Source organism: Brassica napus, chromosome C3, assembly GCF_020379485.1.
Source record: "Brassica napus cultivar Da-Ae chromosome C3, Da-Ae, whole genome shotgun sequence".
NCBI lineage: Eukaryota > Viridiplantae > Streptophyta > Magnoliopsida > Brassicales > Brassicaceae > Brassica > Brassica napus.
This window is the reverse complement of record NC_063446.1, coordinates 23,597,154-23,622,058: the sequence shown is the minus strand read 5'-3', so window position 1 is coordinate 23,622,058 and position 24,905 is coordinate 23,597,154. Positions and strand designations below refer to the sequence as shown.

Below are 24,905 nucleotides of genomic sequence, written 5' to 3'. Positions count from 1 at the left end.
AAACCATGGTGTGGGCATTGAGCTTGGTAGCCCTTGAATCTCTCTCAGGCTTCACTGAATCCTTCCAAGTTCTTCTGTTGGAAACTGGAGATCTCATTTCTCAGCTTAGCAGTTCTTGAGGATGAGAAGAATTTCTCCAAGAATGCTCTCTTGCACTCATCCTAAGTAGTGATAGAGTCGCTGGGTAGAGACTTCTCCCACTGACGTGCCTTATCCCTCAAAGGGAAAGGGAATAACTTCAGCTCTAAGGCGACCTCAGACACACCATTGGTTTTTGACAACCCACAGTAGCTGTCGAACCTATCCAAGTGATAAAATGGGTCCTCTAGAGCCAAGCCATGATACTTGTTGTTCTCGATCACGTTGAGGAGTCCTGACTTGACCTCAAAGTTGTTGGCTGCTACAGCTGGTGCTCGGATTCCCAGTCTATGACCATGAATGTTGGGTCGGTCATAAGTACCAATGGGTCGAGCTGCCCGCGGTTGGTGTTCTGCCCCTTGCGGTTGATCTGCCATATCAATATCCAATCTCTGCAAGTGGGCTTGTTGTTATTCTTCTCTTCTAGCTCTAGCACACTCCCTCTCGAAAGCTCTGATGTCTGCTACTATTGGAATTAGGTTTGATGGACCCATGCTCCTCAAGTTCATACACCTGAAAGTGAAAGGTAGGTGAAGAAGAAGAATCAGTAACAAAACAAAATTAAAATGACTTAGTCTCAAGCAAGTGACTAAATCTCAATGTTTAAATCTTCTCAGAATTTGGCAACGGCGCCAATTTGATGTTAGGAGTTTTCAAGCTCCTAAGACAAATGTTGTAGTATAGTGAATGTCGAACCAGTTCTGAGGGATTTCAAGCACTGAGAATGCAAGTACTCACTTAATCTAAGTGCAACCGATGATTTAAAGGGGTTTTAACTACTACTAATACTAGAAAGCAATTACAGAATGATGCTTTCTTGACTAAGGGAAAAGAGAACTCATGGGCATAGGGATTAGACCTTGGGTGATCAAGTTTCGAACTAAGGATGGCAAACGATCAATCAAACTATCAACCTTAAGCCTAGACACAATCTTAAACAAGCTCTATATCTAGATGAATGCTCATTTGCTAACATATCTCAAACATCAAATGTCTTTGGTTGAATAATATGAAAGCAATCATTACTAACAAGTCTATTGGCTATCTTAACACCTTTAACAACAAATGTCTTTGGTAAAGTATGTTAAAAGCTTAGGAGAGTTGTCTCAGGCATTTCATCAAACACCTTGTGGGTGGAAAATGCCTAAAGATCAACTTTTGAGTGGCCAACTCAAAAGATGCATTATGAATACTCTACTAGCAAGGAACAAGAATGATCTACACTAAAACATCCTAGAACTAACCTAATCACCCTTGATCTCCCTAACCCATGAATTCAAAAGGTGATTACTCACTAATCTCCATGATTCCTCTTAAACCCATGGTGGATTTCAGATTAATCATGTAGAGAAATAGATAAGAAATCAACAAGAACACAAGACGAGAGCAATCAAATCTGAATCAAAAGAAGTTTTCACTAGTTCTTCTCTAGAAAAGAGAGATTCTTCTCTTGGTGGCGGCCAAGAGTACTTAAAACATAGGTTTTGAAAAGTAAAAACGTGCATAATGAAATGACCAAAAGGCCCTTGAGAAAACATGAATTCGGCCAAACAAATAGACGTGGAGCGACCTCAGCACGTCGCTGCGAGAGGTCGCTCCCGGGTCGTTTCTTCGCGAGTGACCTGGCCGTGTCGCTCTGAAGACGTCGCTCCCGGGTCGTCTCCTCGCGAGCGACCTGGCTGTGTCGCTCCGAAGACGTCGCTCCCGGGTCGTTCCTCGCGAGCGACCTGGCTGTGTCGCTCTGAAGACGTCGCTGTGGTGAGGTCGCTCTAGGAGCTGGAGCGACTTCGCCTTGTCGCTCTAGGAGGTCGCTCCAGGAGGTCGCTCCAAAGCGTATAGGGCGAGCGAGTTCATGGCGTCGCTCCGGTAGGTCGCTCTGGGTGGAGCGACTTGAGATAGTCGCTCTGGGCTTGTTGCTCCAGGCAGTGCTCGTCCAAAGATCACTCTAATCACCTCCTTTGAGCTCCAAATGCACCCAAATGTCTCCAGGAACTCCATGTGGTACTCCAATACCTAATAGAGACATATGTATGCAAAATACAACCTATACATGGCTAAATCCTAATCTATATGATGAAAATACACATGAATAAATGGATAAAACAATGTAAATATGCAAGATATCAAGTGGTGTCGTTCCCAGTCCCAAGGGTGGGAGGGAAATCATCTTGCAACAATGTTGGAGCATAGATGAGATTGAGTTGATGCCAAGAGAAGTTGGTTTGTTGAGGCAGGGGACTAAGTCCCAGACTCTCTCCGCGAACGGGCATTGGAGAAGTACGTGTAGTTCAGTTTCTTTTGCGCCACAACGTTTACAAACAAGGGAAACAGAGATACCTCGACTCTCTAGCAGCGCACCAACCGGTAGTGCTTTGCTATTAGCCTTCCAGAGAAAGTGCTGAATTTTCGGCGATGTTTGGACTTGCCAAATACAGGTCTTCTAGTTGAAGATCTGGGTAACATGATCCCCTTTGCAAAGTTTTGCCACCACATAGCCCGATTTTGTTGTATACTCACCAGAGGCATTTAGGAGCCACACTCTTTCATCCGTCAGTGTGAAGTAGCTTGGAATCAGCTTACAGATTTGCTCCTCATAATGAGGTAATGTATTTCTGATACTGCAAGAGTCCCACTCTTTCGTTACCGGGTCAATTAGCTTACTGACCGTCCATGCTTGGTTCTCTAAAGTCGGAGGGCCTATCGGGCTACGGGAGCTTCTATAGATAACCAAGGTTCGTTCCATATACCAACATTGTGACCTGAGCCCAGTGCCCATCCAAGACCCTCTCGCCGCAAACCTCGCCCTATCAAGATGCCTCTCCATCCATGGGAGGCGCCACTTTCTGTGAGTGTTTCCAAGAACAGTGTCTTGTGAGAATATTTTCTAAGGAGTATCTTTGCTGAAAGACAGGATGGGTTCTTCAGGATCCTCCAAGAGATCTTAGCTAGCATGGCATCGTTAAATTGAGCGAGCTCTCGAAAATCAAGTCCCCCCACGTTTTTTGGTACTGCTAGTTTCTCCCACGATACCCAGCACATCTTTCGCACTTCCGGTGAGAGATCCCACCAAAATCTCGTGAGGACAGATTGGAGTTGTTTAACTAGCGAGTGGGGTAGCTTAAAGCACGACATCGAGTAAACTGGCATCGCAGCCAGTACCGATTTTAAGAGGACCAGTTTACCCGCCCCTGAGAGAAATCTTAAGGTCCAGCTATGGGCCTTTTGACGCAGACGATCCACCAAGGCTGCGAAGATGTCTCTCTTACGGCGTCCAAAGTGTTTCGGTAATCTGGGATACTTGCCAACCCCTCCTTCATTGTGTATGCGGAACTATTCTCGGATTCGTCGCTTTGCCTCGTCCGGTGTCTTTGAAGAAAAGGTAATGGACGACTTAGCCAGGTTAATGCTTTGTCCGGAAGCAGTCTCATATTTCCTTAGGATCTCAAGCAGCGCCGCACAGCTTCTCTGATCCGTCCTACTAAAGTACATTGTGTCGTCCGCAAAGAGCAAGTGATTAATGGTCGGACTGTTGCGGGCTACTTTGATTCCCACAACCTCTCCTTGTAGTTGTGCCTTTCGACAAAGGCTGGACAGAACTTCCGTACATAGGATAAACAGATACGGTGACAGCGGATCACCTTGTCTGATCCTCTCGACGGAATGATACTTCCTTGTGCTTCTCCATTGACTAGATATGAGTAGGATACTGACGAGATACAAGCCATTATCCAAGTTATCCAAACGTTATGGAAACCGAAACAAGTTAAGACGTGTCGAAGAAAACTCCACTCAATTCGGTCATAGGCCTTACTTATGTCGGTCTTGATAGCCATACTGCATCGAACCGTGGCTCCTGACTGCTGCAGGTAATGGAGTACTTCGTGGGTAATCATCACATTATCATATATTTCCCAACCTTTTACAAACGCGGATTGTTGGTCAGATATCAAACCAGGGAGAAGGGGTTGCAGTCTTCGGGTAAAGAGCTTTGCAATGATCTTAGAGTGTGTGTTACACAAGGCTATAGGTCGATACTCCGCTACCTTGCGTGCGCCAGTAATCTTCGGAATTAGTCGTACATGAGTAGCATTTTGTCGAGCATCCATGACCCCTGTCTCGAAGAAGGCTTGTATATCTCGAGAGACATCTTCACCGATTACGTCCCAAAAAGTTTGGTAGAAACAGGCCGAGAATCCATCAGGTCCCGGGGCCTTATCTGAATGGATAGAGAAAAGTGCCTCCTTAATTTCCAAAGGTGGGGGAGGGGCGATCAATGTCTGATTCATCTCATCGGTAATAACATGGGAGATAACTTCCTGAACCAGTAGAGAGGAATTAAACATTTGTGCTGTGAATATTTGAGAATAGAAATCAGTGATGGCTTTCACTATTTCCTCTTCCTTATACACCGCTTTTCCTTCACCATCTTCTATAACCGAGATCTTATTAACAACTCTCCGGCCACGCGTGGATGCATGCAAAAATCCAGTGTTGCGATCTCCGCTCTGTAGTCATAAAATATGACTCCTTTGATGCCAATAAAGCTCCTCCTCTTTATATGCTGTCTCTAACGATGTTGTGAACTTCGCAATGGCGATGTGGTATAGCTCCTGACTAGAGAGAGCTGCTTCCAACTCTGCTTGCGCTTGTTTGATGGCAATATTACTATTTAAATTCTGTTCCCGCGTCTATTGAATGATTTTATGCCTGACTCTTCCTATCTTCGACAGTACGGACTCCATAGGTTCCTTCTTCCATTGCTCCGTTACCAACTGTCGGATCTCGGGCTTATCCTTAAGGTGCCTATCAAAGCGGAAGAGACCATTTTTCCGCTTCCTGGAGATATCAAAATGGACTACAATGGGCCGATGGTCGGAGCCTTCAAACCGAAGGTACTCACTCCATCCTGCTGGGAATCGCTCGAACCAAGAACAATTCGCCATGGCCCTATCTAACCTTGATTGGATGAAGTGGGTATATATGGTCCCTCTCCATGATAAGTGGTACCCCGAGTGTTTGAGATCCCAGAGTCCCATCTGTGCTAAAAAGCTCCTAAACGACAGAAAGGAGCCTTCCCAACAAGCCGGCCCACCAAATTTTTCCGAGTTATCCAGGAGATCATTGAAGTCTCCAGTGATTAGCCATGAGTCATCTCTGTCTTGCCCTATCTCCATCAGCTACTGCCAGAAGGCTGGGCGATTTACCGCTAGAGATGCTCTGTATATGAAAGAAACGAAGGAAGTAGTGCCATGTGCCTCAATGTAAGTATCAATAATATTAGTTGAAGAGAAGAGATATCGACCTGTATATCATCCTTCCAGGAGAGAGATAGACCTCCGGAAAGACCAACTGGAGGGACAGTGAAGTGATTTGATAGTTCGGAGTTCCTGAAAAACTTGAAGAGGTCTTCATCTTGATGTTTAGTTTCCATCAGGAACAAGATCGCGGGGGAGATTCGTTTCCTGAACTCCCGTATTCGCTGGACTGTCAAAGGGGTCCCAATGCCTTGACAGTTCCAGCTGATACATGCTAAGGAAGAGATGGTTGGGGAGGGTGAAAATCCTTCCCCTTTTTGGCCATTGGTGGAATGATCCTTGACGACTTCGGCATACCTCGAGAAACTCCTGACAAACCCCTTCCACCAGCAACAATAGCATCCATCAGGAGCTTTCGATGAGGAGGGGTTGGAGGCTTAGTGATCCTTCTTTTCTTAACGTTCACTCCTTGTGGAGGGCTGCGTGCTACTCGTTTACGTCCTTGCGGTTTCACCATCTTCTTTTTACCTTCCGCCTTGGAGAGTATCGGCAGGTCAGGGAGATTTTCTCCCTCCTGGTCTCCAAATTCTTATTCTGAAACCAAAGGTCCATGGCGTAAAGACACATGAAGTCTGTCTTCACTAAGGGTTCTGATGGGCGAGCGTTCAAATGAACCTAATCTCCCTGAATCAAAGACATTTAAACTCGATGGACGAGTAATGGCTGCAGGTTGGACCTGTGGGGTCTTAACTTCTTCCAAATATTGCACTTCGACATCATGTAGTCTTCCTGAGGTGTTTGATTCACCTTGTTTTGCATTGCTTGTCCTCGAAATATGAACAGACAAATGTTCTTTAGCTGATTTACGCTCTTCACTTGTTCCATGATCAGTGCGTGGGTCAGAAAGACGAGAGGCAAGGATGCCCCTTCGCTGACTACCCGATATGGTCCTTTGTGGAGAGTGCATCGACTGTGAACTTGCCTCCTTTGATGGTGAGTTTTGCTGTCTTGTGACCTCTGGTATGGATTGGTCGCGATGTTGAGCAGTTTGTCCTGTGGCTGCTTGGTCGTGGGAGGCCAAAGCAGGGAGTGGGCGTCGTGAGAGAGATGAACTCCCAAGATTATGTATGAGCCTTTCATCATACCGACGTCGGTTCTCTTCAAAGCCAGAGCTTTTCGCCGAACCATATCGGTATGAGTTTTCTCTAGCCTCTGATCGGGCATTTCTTGGGTCATCAGAGCGAGCGTTCCTTAGGTCATTTGACCTGTAATTTGTCCAGCGTGCTCCACCTTGATGATTAGCTTGTTGAGAACGGGAAAATTTCCTATCTGCATGTCTTTGTTTCCCTTCTTCAATACTCTATAGAGTGTTCTGTTGAGAGATGTCAGTGTGTCTTCTCTCACCGTTATTGCGTCTATCGGGAGGTCGCAGAACGCAATTACTCGCTTCATGGGATAGAGCTTTGCAGAGGAAGCAATGTTTCTCTAAGTGTTCATATTCCAGTTCGATTTCTAGAACGTGCTTCGATGGTAGCTCGATATCCATGCGCATAATCAGTGGCCTCAGACCATTTACCTGAACTCTAAGTCTTGCTTTATCAACTTCCCTAGTATCAATCGGTCCAAGTGCCAAACAAATAGCTTCAATGGTTTCATCCGTCCAATAGTGGAGAGGGATACCATGAATTTTGATCTAAAAGGAGATGCGAGCTGGGAAGTTATCAGATACAATGGGTTCCCACCTTTGGAGAATCATCATCCATTTTTTAAAAATGGAATGGCGCTTTCGAGAGGATGACTTACAGATCTTTCTCAGACTCAAAGCTAAACTGGAACAAATTTGGCCCCAAGTCCCTTCCAGTGATTCTTCCTACTACGTTCCAATGTTGGAGGAAGAAATCGACCAGAGCTCTAGTCTTTTGGATTGAGGGATTTGTAACTCCACCAATGAGCGTATACTTATTGCGCTCAATGAGTTCTGATACATTTGAAGCCGGGATGCGCACAAAGGGCTTTTTTAGGGGGAGCCGTTCATCCTCCAATTTTCCTTTCTCGGCCCTTGTGTAGCGATGAGACATGCTAGATAATCTCAAGCGGTACTAAGAACCACAATCACGAGCAGATTAGAAGCCAATGGTCTTGCCGTAACAACTACAACGGTGTAGTAACAGTAAGGTTAGATGCAAGAAACTGGTGTAGTCAAATACTTGCAGAATGTTTACCGAAGGGCGGAATGATTGCTCATTTTTCTGCGATATGTGCTTCTGGCTTTCGACAAAGGAACTCGCAGTTCTCGCTTTACCACCAATGGTAGATAGGAACCGATATCCGGTAGGAATAATAAGAATCAAAGTCAGAGACTTTCTTTAGATGACATTTCTCTCACTACCAATAGTCTCCTCAAAGGATGGTTGCTTCCAAGCCCACCTCCTGCTTTCTTCAAGATTTAGCCTGAACCGATGCCCGAGCTTTCTGAGGAGTAATGCTTCCTAGCACAGGACACAGAAGAAGTAAAAAACCACACAGGGTGGTAGAGCTTGTAGAAGAACTTTCTAGTAGCTAAGAACACCCAATTCCAAACGGGGAGAGGTTGGAGACTGAGTATTGAACTTTTGAACCTTCATGGTATTGGCGAGAGGGCACATAGCTGAGGAGCGTGACGGTTCTCCGGTGAGAAAGGTCGGCGACGACTGTCTCTCCGACATGGTCGGGGGGAAGAACCCGATGAATAAAGAGCAGGGTCGTTTATTACCCAGTGGATATTTCCGAAAAGGAAAGGTAATTTGAAAAGGCAATACAGTGGTAGGTGAGAAAGGCCCAAAAGAAGGAGGTCAGTTTCGTAGATCCACTGAAGATCCAGAGGTTAAGGACTTTTCTTGTAAGGGGTGCCTGAGAGCGTTTTTCCTTTTTTCTCTCTCTCTTTAGCGTTTTTTGACAGTTTATCACTTTATTGTAATGAGTGGATTGTAATTCATTTACCTTATTCAGTTGACTATTTTGTCTTTTGTTGTATAATGTATGGTAAGCCATGTTCTAAAACGCGCCGCCTAGGACCGTAAACTCGCCGGAAAAGCGTAGTCCGGCCATCAAGCGTGGCGAATTTCGTCAATTTGGTGAAAAAATCGGATCTCTGAAAAATCTTAAGTTATTACTCATTTCGGCCTTTGAATCGACAAATATACATATGATTTGTAAAGTTTACATGAAAACAACAAAAAAATAAAGAAAGATGATCTATAGCTCGTCAAAATGGGAGAGCCGTCGAGCTTATAATTGCAGAAAACCTAAAGTGTAAAGAAGAAGATGATATATAAATGATAGAATTACCCTTCATTTAACATAAACATTAAAAATTGTATAATATTGCCTTTTCCCAGTATCGAACCCGAGTTTATCTCCTGCTTAAAAGAAGTCTCCACCACTACACTAAGTAAACTTCGATGTATTACATTACAACTATATACTATATAACCAAAAGAAATCACCGATTAATTTCCGCAAAATCCCCGATTTCTTCATTCGGCGCTAGGCGTAAGCCGAGCGCACGCGTAACGCCTAACGAGTTTCCGAACAGGGATGGTAAGTAATAAACACGTTCTCTAGAATGATTTTCATTTTGATCCAAAACTTTTTTTGTTTTATTTTTAATTCCTAAAGTTTAATTTTTGTAAAAAAAATCTAAAAACTGTACTTGGTTAAGAAAACAATGACTAGTCTAGGTGTATGTATAGTTGCTAATTCTAAATGACTACCTTCGATTGACCATACATATTATACTACTCCATTCGTTTCCGAAAGTAAGATGTTTTAGATTTTTTACTTGTTACACAAAGATATATTTTCTATATGTTTAAGGTATTTTTTATACTTTTAAGAAACATGAAATGAAAATATTTGAATTGACTAAATTTCATTGGTGAAAAGTTATTGGAAAGTGTATAATAAAGTAAAAAAAATTTAATTATAAACATTTATTGAATTCTTAATAAGTGTTAACACTTTAGAAAATCTTACTTTCGGGAACAAATGGAGTAATAAACATAAAATTCATATCATATCTTGAAGTGTTATTCAGATTAATTTGTCAATGATATCATTATCACAAATTAATTTACTATGGTAAAGTTCGAAATATAATATTTATTACCAATAGAAATCTAATACTTGAGATGTAAACAAAAATCATATTCAGCAGTCAACTTCTCGTCAGTTAGTTTTGAGTTTGGTTAGTAAACAATCACAATAAAAATGTGTTTTCTTTAGCATTCAGCAACTTCAAACTAACACAAAAATTAATAAAAGGAATTCAAACTAATCACTATCCAGTATTCAATAACCATCACACGGCCTTTAAAGTCACAAGATTGAATACCACCAATATGACAAGTACCTCATTTATGATAACAATAATAAATACCAATGCGACAAGTTACTCGTTCTGATAATAACTACCTCTCCACAAACGTGATACGGCTACTTACTACAACTGCTTATTTGAATTTGTTCAAATATGTATTCGCATAGAATAAACAAAAATCAATCGAATAAACGTTTTTCAAAGAAAAAGAAAACATTCGAATCTTGTTAAGTTACGTATTTCATTTACTCTGTAACGTAAAAGAAAAACGCTTTAAAATGCTTCCTGCCTTTTCCAGTTCAAACTTCAAGAGTAGTGTTCATGCTTTCCCTCGTTACTATATTTAAATTTTACAGCTTTAGTAAAGTGTTGTTTTTGAATATAGCATGGTGTGAATTGATACGCTCAGACAATACACTATATTTTAATATACACACACACGTATGCTTATATGCAGTGCCGTGCTTAGCATAATAGGGGCCTAAGGCAAAATAGCTAATCTTGTTTTAATAATAAAAATATCTAGTAATTTTAGTATGATAATAGTATTTTAATATACGTTGACAAATAAACAACAGCTTAAAAAAATTATTGAAAACTTATATTGAAAACATTATATGTCTTGTTATAAGCTAAATTCTACATAGACAAAAAGTTTTCAACATTAATAAGAAAACCAGAAGTTAATGCTCAAAAAAGAATAGAAATTGATGTTTGATTATTAAAAGAAAGCATATTAATTATCACGTTGTTTATGTCATAATCTATAAATTCGGGGCCCCAAAATGAACTAATACGAGAAGGGACCTGAGGCCAATGCCTCAAAATCAAAAGGGTAGGCACCCCTCTGCTTATATGTGCTCTTAATTTTAATTATTTCAATGCTCGTAATAACAAAACTTTTTACAAAGTGAGTTTATTTCAACTGTTTGAAAATTTAATTAGAAAAAAAACTTTTTGATAAACGACGTCCACGTTGCGTAGGACCCGCCACCCACGTCGCAACTCAAAATCAGATTATCCTTTGGCGGCAAAATTGATAGGAAAACATAAAACAAAAGACAAATCGGTGGGTTGGTCCAACAAATGGTCCCGAATAACATTTTGCCTATTAAAATGATAACAACCGACGAGATTGGTCTGTGTATTGTGGATATGGAGTGGACCATCTCTTTTCCATTGACGTTGGAGAATGGAGACTATGATAAACAAAGACACGATGGATGTTCACTGACTCGTCAAACATGAATGAATGTAACCAAATCATTCACACTCAATAATGTTGTGTATAATATATCAATATGATTTGATTATAGTCCGGAAAATCCAATTTAGTTTGGAGTCTCTGTCTTTGTAATGCAGTTAATAACACTTCCATCTGAATCTTTATCGTTCAAAAGTGAGAGTATTTGTACGCACATACTGTTTGTAACATACGTGAAAGTAGATACTAAAAGAACCTCAGGCCCATTTAGGTTAGCATATTGTTGGCCCATTTAGGTTGGCACATCCGCTAACCTTACAAAGCTTGGGGTAATCTCGTAATTGAATATACTTGAAACGAGATCAACCAATCCGTTTTTCGCTCTTACTCGGTCAACAAACCACTCACAGACGAACACGTGTTTAATTTCTATTGGCCTTACGAGAAACGCACCGGGTGCTATATAAATACCGTTAAGCGTCGTAACGGTTTTCTAATTCCCCGAGTAACGAACCGAAACGATCAGAGAGAACTTTTCCCGCTAACGAGAGAGAGAGAGAGAGAGAAGAGAGTGATCGAAGAAAGAAGATGGCGATGGAAGTATCAACACCGGCTCCGGCACCGGAGAGAAACATCGTCCTCGCGCCGCCGTCAGTGAAGGCCACCGCCGAGAGTCACAAGAAGAACAGGATCCAAGTCTCCAACACGAAGAAACCATTGTTCTTCTACGTTAATCTCGCCAAGGTATGCTAATTTCTCACCGGATCTACGATTTGATCACGGAAGCGTGAGATCCGCTTGATTGTAGATCGTTACATAGTTGAACATCGATTCGGAATTTGAGTTTTGCTTGCTTGATCTTATTGTAGAAGTAATGATTTACAATAGATCTTCGGTCTTGATCTCTGCACACCAAGTGTTTGTTCGTATTCCTAATCTGAATGCAATCTCGTGCGTTTGATTCTTTTATTGTTTGATGTGTAGAGGTACATGCAGCAACACAACGAGGTCGAACTCTCTGCACTTGGAATGGGTATAGATTTTTAAGTATTTACTTAGGATTATTTACAAGATCTTTCTCTTTTGTGTAATCTTATTTGAACTGTGTGGTTTGTGCATAGCGATCACAACTGTGGTAACGATCTCTGAGATCTTGAAGAACAATGGATTAGCTATAGAGAAGAGTAAGTACAGAGGAGTCTCTCTTTTTATGAATTAAGAAAAAAATGCTTTCGTCTGATTCAAGAAACTGTTTTAATCTTTTGTTCAGAAGTGTTGACATCGACTGTGGGAATGAAAGACGAGACTAAAGGAAGGATGGTTCAGAAGGCAAAGGCGAGTGTACATCTCCTTTTAAGAACTTGTGACTTGTTAATTTTACATTCTTATATGGGTGTTGTTGCTGCAGATTGAGATTGTGCTGGGCAAATCAGACAAGTTTGACTCTTTGGTGCCACCTGTGACCAACGGCAAAACTCCCGAGGAGGTAGCTAAAGCTGAGACCGACGCGGCTATTGAAGCACAAGAAGAAGCTGCTGCAGCCACCGAGGCCTAGGAAGGAGCCTGTCTCAGAAAACACACCACAGAGAAAGATCGATATCACTCTTTTATTGTGCATTGTTGTTTTTGTTTCATTTTGTGTGACATATCGAATGAACATAATACTCTAGATATGATAGTAGTTGTTTAGTATGAGAAATATATGATTTTTTTTCTTTCTCAAAACATTCCAGTGATTTGATTCTTTTCATTTTCTTAGAGGAATATAATAAGTAAAATGATGGTAGCTGTTTCGTGACAAGCAATCATTCAGAGATGAGAACAAACCAAAAATATAAAACAAAATAAAAATCAAATATTATATCAATGTTTCAAAATTTGAAGTATTTTTGGACAAAAACTTTGTATGGGTTTGCAAAATCCATATAATATACTCCTTCAGTTTCATATTATTTGTCGTTTTAGAGTAAAAATTTTGTTTCATTTTAAGTGTCGTTTTATGTTTTCGATGCAAAATTTAACAACAATATTCTCTATTTCATTTTTCTGTTGGTTGAAATATGGTTAGATGTATAGCTAATGATGTTTTTATTTTGGAAATATACAAAATTAATTATTTTTTTAATCTGTGTACATAAACCTAAATCGATAAATAAAGTGAAACGGAGAGAGTATAACGTTATTTTACAATTTTATATAATACAAGTAGCTATAAAGAAAATTAAATTAGTAACACAGGAATTCATAAAGGCCGAACAGACTAAAGGCCCATAATATTGGGCTTACAGTTATAATCATTACCCAGAAACTTTGGTCAAAATTAGAAGTTATCGAAATTCAGAAGGTGTGAAGTGTAATAAAATAGAAGTTGAATACTCCTGGATCTCAACTTTAAGATAATTCACCAGCGCCTCCATAACCGCCGGAATCTCTCACCCTCTCTCTCTCTCTTTCTCCGCCGCACCTCGTTCAAAGCGAGTTTCCGGTTTACTCTCTAATCCCGTCGAAGGTTCTACCGATACCACGTAAGTAGTACACACCGTCATATCTCTGTGCTGTAGTTCTCGCCTCTCTCAATTGGCAATTCTAGGGTTCGTAAAGTCTTTAGTGCTCTAATCGATTTTTTCTAGGTTCCCGTTTCACGCAGTTTGGCTCTATGTGTGAGTAGAAGCTAGGCTTACTAATTTGCGTGTGTGTATTCTGATTTTTTATTTTATTTTAATTAAGTGCTGTAGTCATGGCTGAAGCTGAGGATCAGCAAAATTTCGTCGCAAACAATGGAGACGAGGTACCAGAGGATGGGTTGGATGAGGTCCATAACGGGTTGCAGTACCAGGTCGATGATGAGACTCTCGGTCACCAACCGTACGAGGTTCAAGATCCGGTTCTTGAACCGGAGCAGTACGAGGTTCAAGATCCGGGTTTTGAGCCTCAGGAGTTCGCTGGTCAGTTAGAGTACAATGATTACCAGGTGCAGGATGACCAGGTTAGTGAAGAAGTCCAAGACCAGCCGCGGGATGAGCTGCAGTATCAGCCGCAAGATCAGGAGGAGTATCAGTTGCAAGAACAGGCTGAGTATCAGGTGGAAGGAGAGGCAGGAGATCAGGATGGTGATGAAGTGCAAGGTCAAGGTGAAGGCGAGGAAGGAGTTCCTGAGCGTGTTGAGGATTTAGAGAAGTCAGAGCCTGAAGGTGATGCAACAGCTGGAGGCGAGGAGAAGAGGTGGCCAGGATGGCCTGGAGAGACGGTGTTCCGTATGTTGGTTCCTGCACAGAAAGTGGGTAGCATCATTGGTCGCAAGGGGGATGTCATTAAGAAGATAGTTGAGGAGACAAGGGCTCGTATAAAGATTCTCGATGGTCCTCCAGGCACAACCGAAAGAGCTGTGAGTCTCTAAATCCTTTTTTTCATGCTATATAAGTTGCAGCTATTAGTAAATGCTCTTGAAACAAAACTAAAATCTTAATTATAGGGAAACTAGTATAGTAGAAGATGCACACTTTTTTTTGCCGTATAATTCACTGATCTGAAATTTTAGGCGTTAAAAAATGTAAAGGCCATGAACTTTTGGTTAAAAGACAACACTTGAGCATACTTTCCCTTAATCTTAATAAAGATTTAAGTAAACAGATAGGAAACTAAACACCCCAACTGAAAGAAGTTATAATTAACGTCATCCCAGAAACGTGTTTTAGTTGGATGATTGATAAGGCTTGGAGCTGCTGAAAATGTGTTGAAGAATGTAGTGCATCGAGAGATACCACCTTAGTAAGTAAATTAAGCTTAAATCGGGTATAGTAATCAGCAGGTCTGCTTAGCAGATATCCTTCAAGTGAAAGGAGGAAGATAATCAAAAGATGTGAGTAGGGTTCCCTTTATTGCTGTGACCACCATGAATCTGTGCAGGTTTCATCTTGCAAGTTTTATGGCAACAAATCAATCATCTGTAAGGTCTCAAAGTGAAGAACCAAAGACAGATGGCAAGGAATTCAGCCTTGAGGCACTACATAGTGCCGATAGCTTTATCCGAATAGGCAAGGTTCTTCTTGTCTAAAGCTCAGTGCCTTGAAGCTCCGCGTCCTTTCGGGTAACTTTAGTACCTGGATGGTTGATGTCTTGCTGCAGACTTTCTGCAGCATGCAAGGACCTGCTTAACCGGATGTAACAATATGTGGAAGATGAAATTATGGATTAGGCAACAATTAAGTAAAGAGAAGTTTTAAGATTACATGAAAGAGGCTCTATAAAAAGCTTCTATAAGTCTAGAAGATTGGTATTGGCTGCTATGGCATCCTAAACCCGATAACCTAACTACCATGGTTAAAAACTTGAAATGAAGTCATAAGAGGAAATAAACATCTAATTGGTCAAAGTGCATAAGAATCTTTACTCTTTGGAATTTTCTTTATGCTTTGAGAATGATGGCACCAAAATGAATAATTTGTATAGATACTAAGATCGCTGTTTGTGGCATGTTTAAAGTTGTTTGCTGATGTTGTCTATTTGTTTCCTCTTTGTTGGCAGGTTATGGTTTCTGGAAAAGAAGAGCCTGAATCATCTCTACCTCCTTCTATGGATGGCCTTCTGAGAGTCCACATGCGGATAGTTGATGGTCTGGATGGTGAAGCTTCTCAGGCCCCTCCGCCTACAAAGGTTTCAACAAGATTACTGGTTCCAGCATCTCAGGCTGGAAGTTTGATTGGAAAACAGGGAGCTACAGTTAAAGCCATCCAAGAAGCAGCTGGTTGCATAGTGAGAGTCCTCGGATCAGGTTCCTTCTCTTCACATTTTACATACTGAAATCATGTTTTCTGCTCGGTGCTTTTGGTTTCAGTGAACTTTCATACATGCAATTATTCCTTCTTTTAGATAAAAGGCCACTGGTGGCTCATGCTTAGTTGATACAAATAACATGAACCAGTTGAAAACCTGATTTAAATCTCTCTAGTGATTCTATGTTTATCTATTTCAGATTGGCCTTTTTTTTTGGTGTGGTTCGTTAATTCCTTGTTTAATGGTAGTTCTTACCGAAGTTTGTTATGTGGACTTTTTGTAGAGGATTTGCCTGTTTTTGCTCTTCAAGACGATAGGGTTGTTGAAGTTGTGGGGGAACCAACAAGTGTTCATAAATCGTTGGAGCTGATTGCATCACATCTCAGAAAGTTTCTGGTTGATCGTAGCATCATCCCATATTTTGAAAGCCAGGTTATCTTCTTTTTCTCCGTCGGATCTTTGGCAATGTTTATCAATTGCATAGCATGTATCAACTTGTCTACTTACTCTGCTTCTGAAACAGATGCAAAAGCCAACTCGCCAGATGGATCATATGCCACCGCCACACCAGGCCTGGGGTCCACCTCAAGGCCATGCCCCAAGTGGTGGTGGAGGTCCTGGCTATGGCCACAACCCACCTCCATATATGCAGCAACCACCTCCAAGGCATGATAATTATTATCCTCCTCCTGAGATGCGTCAACCTCCAATGGAGAAACAGCCTCATCAAGGTATATCTGCATATGGAAGGGAGCCTCCTATGAATGTGCATGTATCAGCCGCCCCACCTATGGCCGCTCAGGTATTCTTCCCCATCTCTTCCACATGTTGTGATATGTTTTTAGCCTCTTCACAGAATCCGACTGGTTGGGATTTTTTTGTTTTGTCTTTTCAGCAAGTTACGCAGCAATTGCAGATTCAACTGTCTTACGCAGATGCAGTGATTGGGACATCAGGTTCCAACATAAGCTACACTCGTCGTCTTAGTGGCGCAACAGTAACCATTCAGGAAACCAGAGGAGTACCTGGTGAAATGACTGTTGAGGTTAGCGGCACTGGCTCACAAGTCCAAACCGCTGTTCAGCTTATCCAGGTACCTATAGCGACTAAACTTTGCAGCCATACACTTCTGTAGCTTTGAGTTCTGACCGTTGATTGTGTTGATGATGACAGAACTTCATGGCTGAAGCTGGAGCGCCGGCACCAGCACAACCGCAAACTGTAGTAGCACCAGAGCAGCAAGGCTATAACCCTTACGCAACTCATGGCTCAGTCTATGCAGCGGCTCCTACGAACCCGCCTGGAGGATACGCTACGGATTACAGCTCAGGCTATGGTTACTGATCAAGGATCATTATCAAGTTACTTCTGTTTAGAATGTTTTACTAGTGTCAAGCAAGAGTGAGAGAACACTAGATGATACCTAATCAAGTAATGTTTTTATTAGCAAGCACCCTGGTTCTTGAAATCAGTTATCATTTGTTTTCCAGACATGGTGTTGTGTACCATTCACTATTGTCTTTATTAATTTGATCTAGAACAAAATTTCAAATCTCCAGTTTCACAAACATTGACGTAAGACAAAATCAGCTATCAAACAATTTTAGGAAGACTAGATGATTCAACCCTTGACGTATGACACAAGTTTAGAAGACTAGATGACCTTTCTTCTCCCCTCCATACGCTTGAAGACTAAACAAACAGCTCTCCTTTCTCTCCAAGAACTCCTATTTACTTGCAGATTTTTGTAGAAATTATATTACTTCATTAGATCTTAAGATAAATTCTTGAGGCGTTTGATCAACAAAAAAAAAAATATCTCGAGGCTTTATAAATTTGTGTTTGGTGCAAACCCATGATGGACTGGAGATTGCTCAAAGCTGCAGCTAAAGGAGATACTAGTTTCCTTGATCTTTCCAAGTTGCACCATTCAGATTTCAACAAGGTAACGCCACATAACAACAACCTTCTTCACATTGCAACTAAGCATCAGAGGCGTGGTTTCGCTGCAGCCATACTTGACCTGTGCCCATCTCTCCTCCTTAGAGAAAACAACAACGGAGACACACCTCTACACGTTGCTGCAAGTGTAGGATCCTTTCAAATCTTACAACTTCTTGTCAATGAAGTTGCTTTAGATATCGAGAACCTGGGAGTAACCACCAAGCAGCTATTGAGGATTACTAATAAGCAGAAGGATACAGCGTTACATGTTGCATTAAAGAATGGACATGGCGATGTAGCTAAGCTCATAGTTGGACTAGACGCAGGATTGCTAGAAATGGCTAATAACAACAACGAATCTCCTTTGTATTTAGCTGTTGAGAGAGGGCTGTTCGACGTTGCTGGTCACATTTTAGAAAGGTTTCCTTTGGTTTCTGGTAAAGGGCCTAAAGGTATGAATGCTCTGCATGCTGCTGTGGATTCTGACATTGTCACTACAGGTGAAATTTCTTTCTTGTTACATTCGAATTTATCATGGACTTTCATCTTAAAACCAATTGGATACAAGTGTAACGGATTTATTCTCTTATATATTAGTTAAATATTTTTTTCAATTACCGATGTGAGACTTTATTTATTCATTAATATTTCTTTCTCGTTCGAAGTTTATTTCTGTGTGTAGAGCTCTATTGATTTTTGTTGTTGTTTTGGTTAGATTTCTTGAGAAAACTGATGGAGACAAGGTCGGAAATGATCAAAGAAGTCGATGTTATCGGATGGACACCTCTTCATTATTCAGTATGGCTAGAAAAAATCGAGATAACTCAACTTTTGCTTCAACAAGATAGCTCGGCTGCTTATACATCAGACAAGGAAGGACAATGTCCGCTTCATCTTGCGGCATCTACTGGTCAAATTGATGCTTATAGAGAGCTTGTTGGCAGCTGTCCTTATGTTTGGGAACTAGTTGATGGTAAAGGAAGAACATCTCTTCACTCTGCTGTCATATCAGGACAACGAGGAATCATTCAATGTATTCTAGATATGCCTGAGATCTCTCTTCATTTGTTGAATGAAAGCGATGTAGATGGAAACACGCCTCTCCATCTCTCGGTTGTTCACAAATGTCACACGATTCTGGTGCTGTTCTTGCGTAACAAGCGAGTGGATAAGCTTGTTATGAACCGTAATCACTTAACAGCTGCTGAGCTCTTTTATTCTCAGAAGCAAGAGGTAACATTGCATTACCTACTTTTTATGTGTGCTGAGCATAGTATTTTATCAAGTTCCTGTTGTTCACGAGCCCTGCAGAAATTAACCAAACCAAACCGAACCAAAATTCACTTTTCTGTTAGAGTTGGGTTAATAGTTTGGTTCTGTTTTGCAATTTTTAAAAATATTTTGGTTTTTGGTTCAGTTCAGTAATAAATAATCTGTTAGTGCAGTTTTTAAGTTCCTGTTGTTTTGAGCCCTGCAGATTAACCAAACAACCGAAATTCGGTTTTTGGTGAGTTTGTAATTTTTTAAAAATAAATTTGGTTTAGTATTCGGTTAGTTCGGTTTTGCAATTTTTAAAAATGTTTTGGTTTTTGGTTCAGTTCAGTAATAAATAATCGGTTAGTGCGGTTTTTAAGTTCCTGTTGTTTTGAGCCCTGCAGATTAACCAAACAACAGAAATTCGGTTTTTGGTGAGTTTGTAATTTTTTAAAAATAAATTTGGTTTAGTATTCGGTTAGTTCGGTTTTCACATTTTGTTTGTAAAATAATTATGACCAAATTATACTGACTATACCAAATTAGACCAAAAATCATATTCAAAATAAAAATTGAACTAAGTACATTAAATTGAAATTACTCAATATTTTAACCAAATTAGCATCGAAAATTGAAAACTTCAATTTAGTGCAATAAACTAATAATTTTTTTTAAACAAAAAATCGAACTAACTGTTTATCGAACTAACTGATTATCGAACCAAATCAAGTTTTTGTTCGGTTCAATTTGGCAAAAATTTGGATGAACCAAACTAAACCGAACTCATAGGCCTCTCTTAACCGATGTGTCATCATTTCGTTTCTTTTTCAGATAAGTTTTAAAGTGGCGATGGCATACTATGCACTGCAAAGATACTACAAACAACCCTCTCAGCAACAGAACATAGAGACAAAGAAGCAAGAAAAAGCAGATGTTGAAGAAAGCAACGCAAGACATGACTGTGCAATGTACGAGGTTCATCTTTTTGTCGCGGTTCTTGTCGCAACCGTAGCATTTGCCGCGGCATTCCAACTACCCGGCGGTTATAAACCAGACGGTACACCTGTATTGAATGAAGAAGTAGCTTTCACATGTTTCTTGGTGTTTGACACAATCGCCTTTATCTTCTCGGTAGCCACAGTCTACCTCTTGTTCTATGCTTCGAGAGACATGTTTCGCGCACGCTCAGCTTTGCTCTACATGTCCACTTTGCTAATGGTTGTGTCGCTGATCGCAATGGCCTCTGCTTTTGTGTCAGGGATGTATCTCATCTCGTCCAAGTGTAGAGAATTAGCCATCGTGCCTTTCTTGATGGTTGGTCTCTTCGTGTTGCACTGTTTCTTCTACTGGTTTATTGATCCACGAGGCAGCTATGTCCGAGGTCTTGAACGACCTCGCCGGTTTTTTAGGAAACTAGTCTTTAGAAACTCAATGGTTCATGTTTTTGTTTGGGACTGATGTGTGACCATTGTTAGAAATTAATTAGAACATTTTACACTTGTAAATTGAGATGATTTTTATTAAAATGATAATATACTGCTATTTAAATATGAATTTAAAATTCTTTTGAAATTCAATGTTACTGAATTTGTTATTTGATAAACTACTTTGAAATTTACTGTTCTTAATTTTTTTTTAAATGTGGGTTTTAAAATTATTGTAGTCATTTTAATGTTTTGGTACAGTTTTTGGTTAATAAGAATTTAATATCTAAATCTTATAGTTTTAAATTTAAGTCGTTTAACAAAGTTTATAATAAAAATTTAATTTACCTAAAATCGTTTTAGAATTTACTAAAAAACAAATCATTTAAATTCTAAATTGAATACACCTCTATAAGTTTCGACAATTTTTCATTATAACAGTTTTTTATCATTAAGTTGTATCTTTATAAAAAATTGTCATATATAGTGAACAATAAACTAACATCAACTTTAATCTTCAAAAACTTGAAAAGAAGCTTACCTTCAATTTAAAAGGGTCATATGAGACACCAACCTTTGTGAAATCTAACTTTCAATAGTTAAATTTAATTTCCAAGAAAACTTAAGATTAAGGGAAAGCTTAGCCTAAATATTATTGTTTTTTGTCAAGAAAAGGTTGGCTCATATCAACTTTGTACCTTATGATAAATCACACCTAGATAAAATACATTCCAAGTGAAAATAATATCTCAAGAACTATTAAACAAAAACAAAGAGTTTATGCATCTGCTCGAGCTGAGCATTTTCAAATAAATAGAGAAAGGAAATAACAAACTTATTGAATTAACATTGGTTAAAAGTTATTGAAAATTACAAAAATTAATATATTTATTATAATAATAAGTTAATGTATTTTTTAATATGCGTGAAAACACAAAAAAATGTATATTTGTGGAACGGAGGGGTGTTTGCTCTTAAAAATGTTTTGTAATCAACGAGAAGAACATGCTCTGTCTCCCATTCATACGCTCGAACACTACACAAAGAGACGCACATGCAACTTTTTTAGATTCCTTTCAAGTTTTGATGTGCTTGTTGATCATATGATGTAACTTCAGATGTCGAGAACATGAGGGAAAATAGTAAGAATTACACAATATACTTTGCACCTTGTGATAAAATTAAACTTGAATAAAAATTACATTCCAAATGAGATTACAAACTTGAATCCCAAAAATTATTAAGCGACAACAGAATGCATAAAAACACTGCTCGATCTGAGCACATAAAATAAATGGAGAAAGAAAATAACAAACAAGGTAATATTTCTTTAAGTGTTTGTTTCCATCTATTGCTTCAAATCTTGAAACTCATCAAGAACGATTTGATCTTCTATAGTAGAATTAACAGAGTAACTCACAGTATGGTTCCTGTCACAGAGAAATATCCACACATTAATTAGATCCATGAATCCAACTAAGACACAAACATTATGCATTTATGCATATAGATTAAGGATAGTATTAAATTGTTGATTATTGGCATAGACAAAGAGAAAATAGGTTGGACTGTTGTGCATGCAGAAGACTACAGTATAGTTATTCTGACATGTTTTATTTTATTTATTTTATATAAATATAGATAAACCAAAACTATCATTATGTAGAAGGAAAAGAATTCTTTGACGTAAAGCTACAAGTTTCATGTTATTTGAGTTTGAAATTCAGGTAAAGAATAGGAGATAGTGTAAGATTTTAAGTTACGATATTCGTCATTGCCCAGTGTCGTGTTTTGATGGAAGAAGAATTTGATTCTTTGCTTCATTTGAAAAGATAAAAGGGGCATATATATATATAATGATGTCTCCCGGCTCAAACTTTTATTATATATATGATTAAACAAAGCCCTCTGATTCACATAGAATATGGATCCAAACAGATCAATATATAACCTAGCCATTCATAAGCATCCTCTTTTCCCTTCAGCTCGTTTTTTTCTTGGTGAATGTGCTGGCTGCCATGTAAAAGAACATATATACGGCGGTTACATTTGCAACGAGCCTTGTTGTTATGGTTGGTTTCATAAGGAGTGCGCCGAAGCTCCACCAGAGATTAATCATCATCCTTCTCATTTGGAGCATCCTCTCCTACTCACTAATGACTCTCAGCCGAAAGATAGTCCATGTGATTGTTGTGGAAAAAATCTTTTGTCCCCGTGTTATACTTGTCCCACATGTGAGTTCAAAGTGGATTTGATTTGCGGGATGAAACCTTCGCCGCCTGCTATTGAACATCCGATGTGCCATGACCATTCACTTGTGTTTTTGAAGAAACGAGAGGTGGAGGTTCCTTGTGATGCATGCAAGGAATCTATTGGTGGACCGTCTTACTCATGTCTTGAATGCATCCATGTGTACTTCCACTTGGATTGTGTTCATCTCTCGAAAGAGATGTATCATCCTTGTCACCCAAGTCACCCTCTCGAAGTTGCCGAAGAATCCAAGAAGAGTTGTTATTTTTGTGCAGCTCGACCAAAGGTGCTTTATCATTGTTCTATTTGCAATTTCAGTGTGTGCTTTGGTTGTACTAAACATCCACCACCTCTTGTTGTTGAGGATCCCAAGACTCACAAGCACCCACTTAGTCTTTTTGCAAGCCAAATCTCGTTTACTTGCAATCGTTGTGGAACTGAAAGCAACGACCCTAAACCTTACATATGTGTCAAGTGCAATTTTGTCGTCCATGGAAATTGTATCGACTTTCCTCGCATCATAAACATCAATCGTCATGACCATCGCATCTCTTTCACATATCATCCTGGCCGTCGGGGACCTCGGGGTACACGTTGTGGATTTTGTTGGGGAGCTGTAAGTCAGTACTACGGAGCTTACGTCTGCTCGGTTTGCCCTGACTACACAGTTCATTCGCGTTGTGCAGTTTATTTACATGTATGGAACGGTGTGGACCTCGAAGGGACACCCGAGAGGAGCGAAGATATTGCACCATTCAAGGTGGTGGGACATAATTTGATACGTCATTTCAGCCATAGCAAACACACTTTAAGACTCGTCGAGGATATTGTCAATATTCATGATGTTTACGAGAGCATACGATGCGGCGCATGCGTAAGTCCGGTCGGGTTTGGCCCTCCGATTTACGCTTGTGGGAATTGGGAATGTCATTTTTTTCTCCATGAAAAGTGTGCTAATTTTGCTATAAAGAAAAGACTCGTCTTTCGCACCGCACCCTACATGTTGGAATGTGGTGATGACGCAGCAATATATTGCCAGATGTGTGGAATGTTATGCGATGGTTTCAAGTATACATCCCAAGGAGTTACGCCACGCCACTGTGTAGATGTACATTGCAGTTCCCTTCCAGAGCCGTTCGTTCATAACGCGCATTCGCATCCCCTACTTAATCGTAGAATAACGAATATTGTTTGCCGTGCATGTAAGAAGAGGCTTTCCAATGACAACGTGCTCGGTTGTTATGCTTGTAATTTTTTCTTGTGTTTGTATTGCGCTACTTTACCAAAAAAGATACTGCATATGAGCAGCGATGATGAGCACCCTCTCACTTTATACTATGGTGAAAAGAGCAACGGCACGAGCTGGTGCGGCGTTTGTGAGAGTGAACTAGATCCAAGTTATTGGTTATATACATGCTCCGAATGTGGAGTAGCCTTGCATGTTCAATGTGCATTTGGAGATTTCTCACGTCTCAAGCCAGGACGCATCTATAACTTTGGAGAAAGAGATTACAAAGTGGTCCTTAACAGTGGCAACACTAGGCCATTTTGCAGCCACTGTCACTCCCGATGCAAGGTCCCCTTCATCTTAAGGGACAAAAGTAAAGACAATGGATGCATCTGTTCCCTTTCATGTCTTTCAATAGGCTTGGGCAATATTCGGTTCCTCGGATCGGGCCTTTTCGGATCCAGGTCGGATCTTGGTGGGTCCGAATCCTTAGGATCTTAGATATTTAAGATATTTAGACCCAATGGAGTAAAGACAATGTATACATCTGTTCACTTTCATGTTTTTCAAGTTGTTTGGGTATAAAATTTGGTTAACTTCCAAGGACCGAAAAGTTATACAGAGTGATATTGTTTCCTAGTGAAGAGGGCTGGTTATTTATATATTTACAAACAAATTGAGAATCAATTATGGTTCCAGCTTCTATAACTTCTGCAATAAAAAAAAATCCCCTTGTAAATATTAAAAAAATCATTTATTTTAACATGTCAAGAATCGATTCATCTTTTTCAAAGATATCTAAATAAAACAGGAAACAATTCAAAGTCTTTGACTATAAATTGCAGTAGAGCAGCCAAAAAAAAAGAGTTTTATTGAGATTAGAGCATCTCCAACAAGCCCTCTCATTTTTAACGGGGTCCATCCTTAAAATAAAGGGATGAATGGGTAACAATTTACACTTTACTCTTTAAATTATTAATAATTAAATATAATTACTAAATTTTCAAAAATCAATAAAACATACTATTTGAAGCATTTTAAAATAAAATATTTTTGAGAAAATATAAAAACATTTAGT

General features: G+C 39.8%; 4 protein-coding genes and 1 non-coding gene across 5 annotated transcripts; all 5 read left to right on the top strand.

The window, feature by feature from the left end:
• Window positions 1–107, top strand: LOC125584689. The gene has a single exon (XR_007321599.1). It is a non-coding gene; the product is annotated as a small nucleolar RNA R71 (small nucleolar RNA).
• Window positions 108–11,383: 11,276 nt separating this feature from the next.
• LOC106450348 (uncharacterized protein At2g34160-like) lies at window positions 11,384–12,681 on the top strand. Its single transcript, XM_013891999.3, has 5 exons — window positions 11,384–11,698; window positions 11,939–11,987; window positions 12,076–12,138; window positions 12,225–12,289; window positions 12,363–12,681. Exons 1-5 carry the CDS (start codon window positions 11,543–11,545, stop codon window positions 12,507–12,509), a joined length of 480 nt encoding a protein of 159 aa, XP_013747453.1. The 5' UTR covers window positions 11,384–11,542; the 3' UTR covers window positions 12,510–12,681.
• A 590-nt stretch (window positions 12,682–13,271) lies between these two features.
• Window positions 13,272–17,279, top strand: LOC106447638 (flowering locus K homology domain). The gene is made up of 7 exons (XM_013889610.3): window positions 13,272–13,479; window positions 13,682–14,339; window positions 15,479–15,725; window positions 16,011–16,159; window positions 16,251–16,529; window positions 16,623–16,820; window positions 16,901–17,279. Exons 2-7 carry the CDS (start codon window positions 13,692–13,694, stop codon window positions 17,069–17,071), a joined length of 1,692 nt encoding a protein of 563 aa, XP_013745064.1. The 5' UTR covers window positions 13,272–13,479; window positions 13,682–13,691; the 3' UTR covers window positions 17,072–17,279.
• Window positions 17,280–17,505: 226 nt separating this feature from the next.
• On the top strand, window positions 17,506–20,479 carry LOC106447636 (protein ACCELERATED CELL DEATH 6-like). Its single transcript, XM_013889608.3, has 3 exons — window positions 17,506–18,171; window positions 18,387–18,904; window positions 19,757–20,479. Exons 1-3 carry the CDS (start codon window positions 17,583–17,585, stop codon window positions 20,381–20,383), a joined length of 1,734 nt encoding a protein of 577 aa, XP_013745062.2. The 5' UTR covers window positions 17,506–17,582; the 3' UTR covers window positions 20,384–20,479.
• A 221-nt stretch (window positions 20,480–20,700) lies between these two features.
• LOC106450347 lies at window positions 20,701–24,566 on the top strand. The gene has a single exon (XM_013891997.3). The coding sequence runs from the start codon at window positions 22,274–22,276 to the stop codon at window positions 24,326–24,328; it is 2,055 nt and encodes a 684-aa protein (XP_013747451.1). The 5' UTR covers window positions 20,701–22,273; the 3' UTR covers window positions 24,329–24,566.
• The last annotated feature ends 339 nt before the right edge of the window (window positions 24,567–24,905 follow it).

What these genes read in the sequence shown, in the direction of transcription:
- LOC106450348 (XM_013891999.3), top strand. Translation starts at nt 11,543, where the DNA reads ATGGCGATGGAAGTATCAACACCGGCTCCGGCACCGGAGAGAAACATC. An exon ending in ACTCTCTGCACTTGGAATGG is followed by an intron (nt 11,988 to 12,075) that starts GTATAGATTTTT and finishes GTTTGTGCATAG; the next exon opens with CGATCACAACTGTGGTAACG. An exon ending in TGGATTAGCTATAGAGAAGA is followed by an intron (nt 12,139 to 12,224) that starts GTAAGTACAGAG and finishes TCTTTTGTTCAG; the next exon opens with AAGTGTTGACATCGACTGTG.
- LOC106447638 (XM_013889610.3), top strand. Translation starts at nt 13,692, where the DNA reads ATGGCTGAAGCTGAGGATCAGCAAAATTTCGTCGCAAACAATGGAGAC. An exon ending in CAGGCACAACCGAAAGAGCT is followed by an intron (nt 14,340 to 15,478) that starts GTGAGTCTCTAA and finishes CTTTGTTGGCAG; the next exon opens with GTTATGGTTTCTGGAAAAGA. An exon ending in TCCCATATTTTGAAAGCCAG is followed by an intron (nt 16,160 to 16,250) that starts GTTATCTTCTTT and finishes CTTCTGAAACAG; the next exon opens with ATGCAAAAGCCAACTCGCCA.
- LOC106447636 (XM_013889608.3), top strand. Translation starts at nt 17,583, where the DNA reads ATGATGGACTGGAGATTGCTCAAAGCTGCAGCTAAAGGAGATACTAGT. An exon ending in TTCTGACATTGTCACTACAG is followed by an intron (nt 18,172 to 18,386) that starts GTGAAATTTCTT and finishes TGTTTTGGTTAG; the next exon opens with ATTTCTTGAGAAAACTGATG. An exon ending in TTTATTCTCAGAAGCAAGAG is followed by an intron (nt 18,905 to 19,756) that starts GTAACATTGCAT and finishes TTTCTTTTTCAG; the next exon opens with ATAAGTTTTAAAGTGGCGAT.
- LOC106450347 (XM_013891997.3), top strand. Translation starts at nt 22,274, where the DNA reads ATGGATCCAAACAGATCAATATATAACCTAGCCATTCATAAGCATCCT.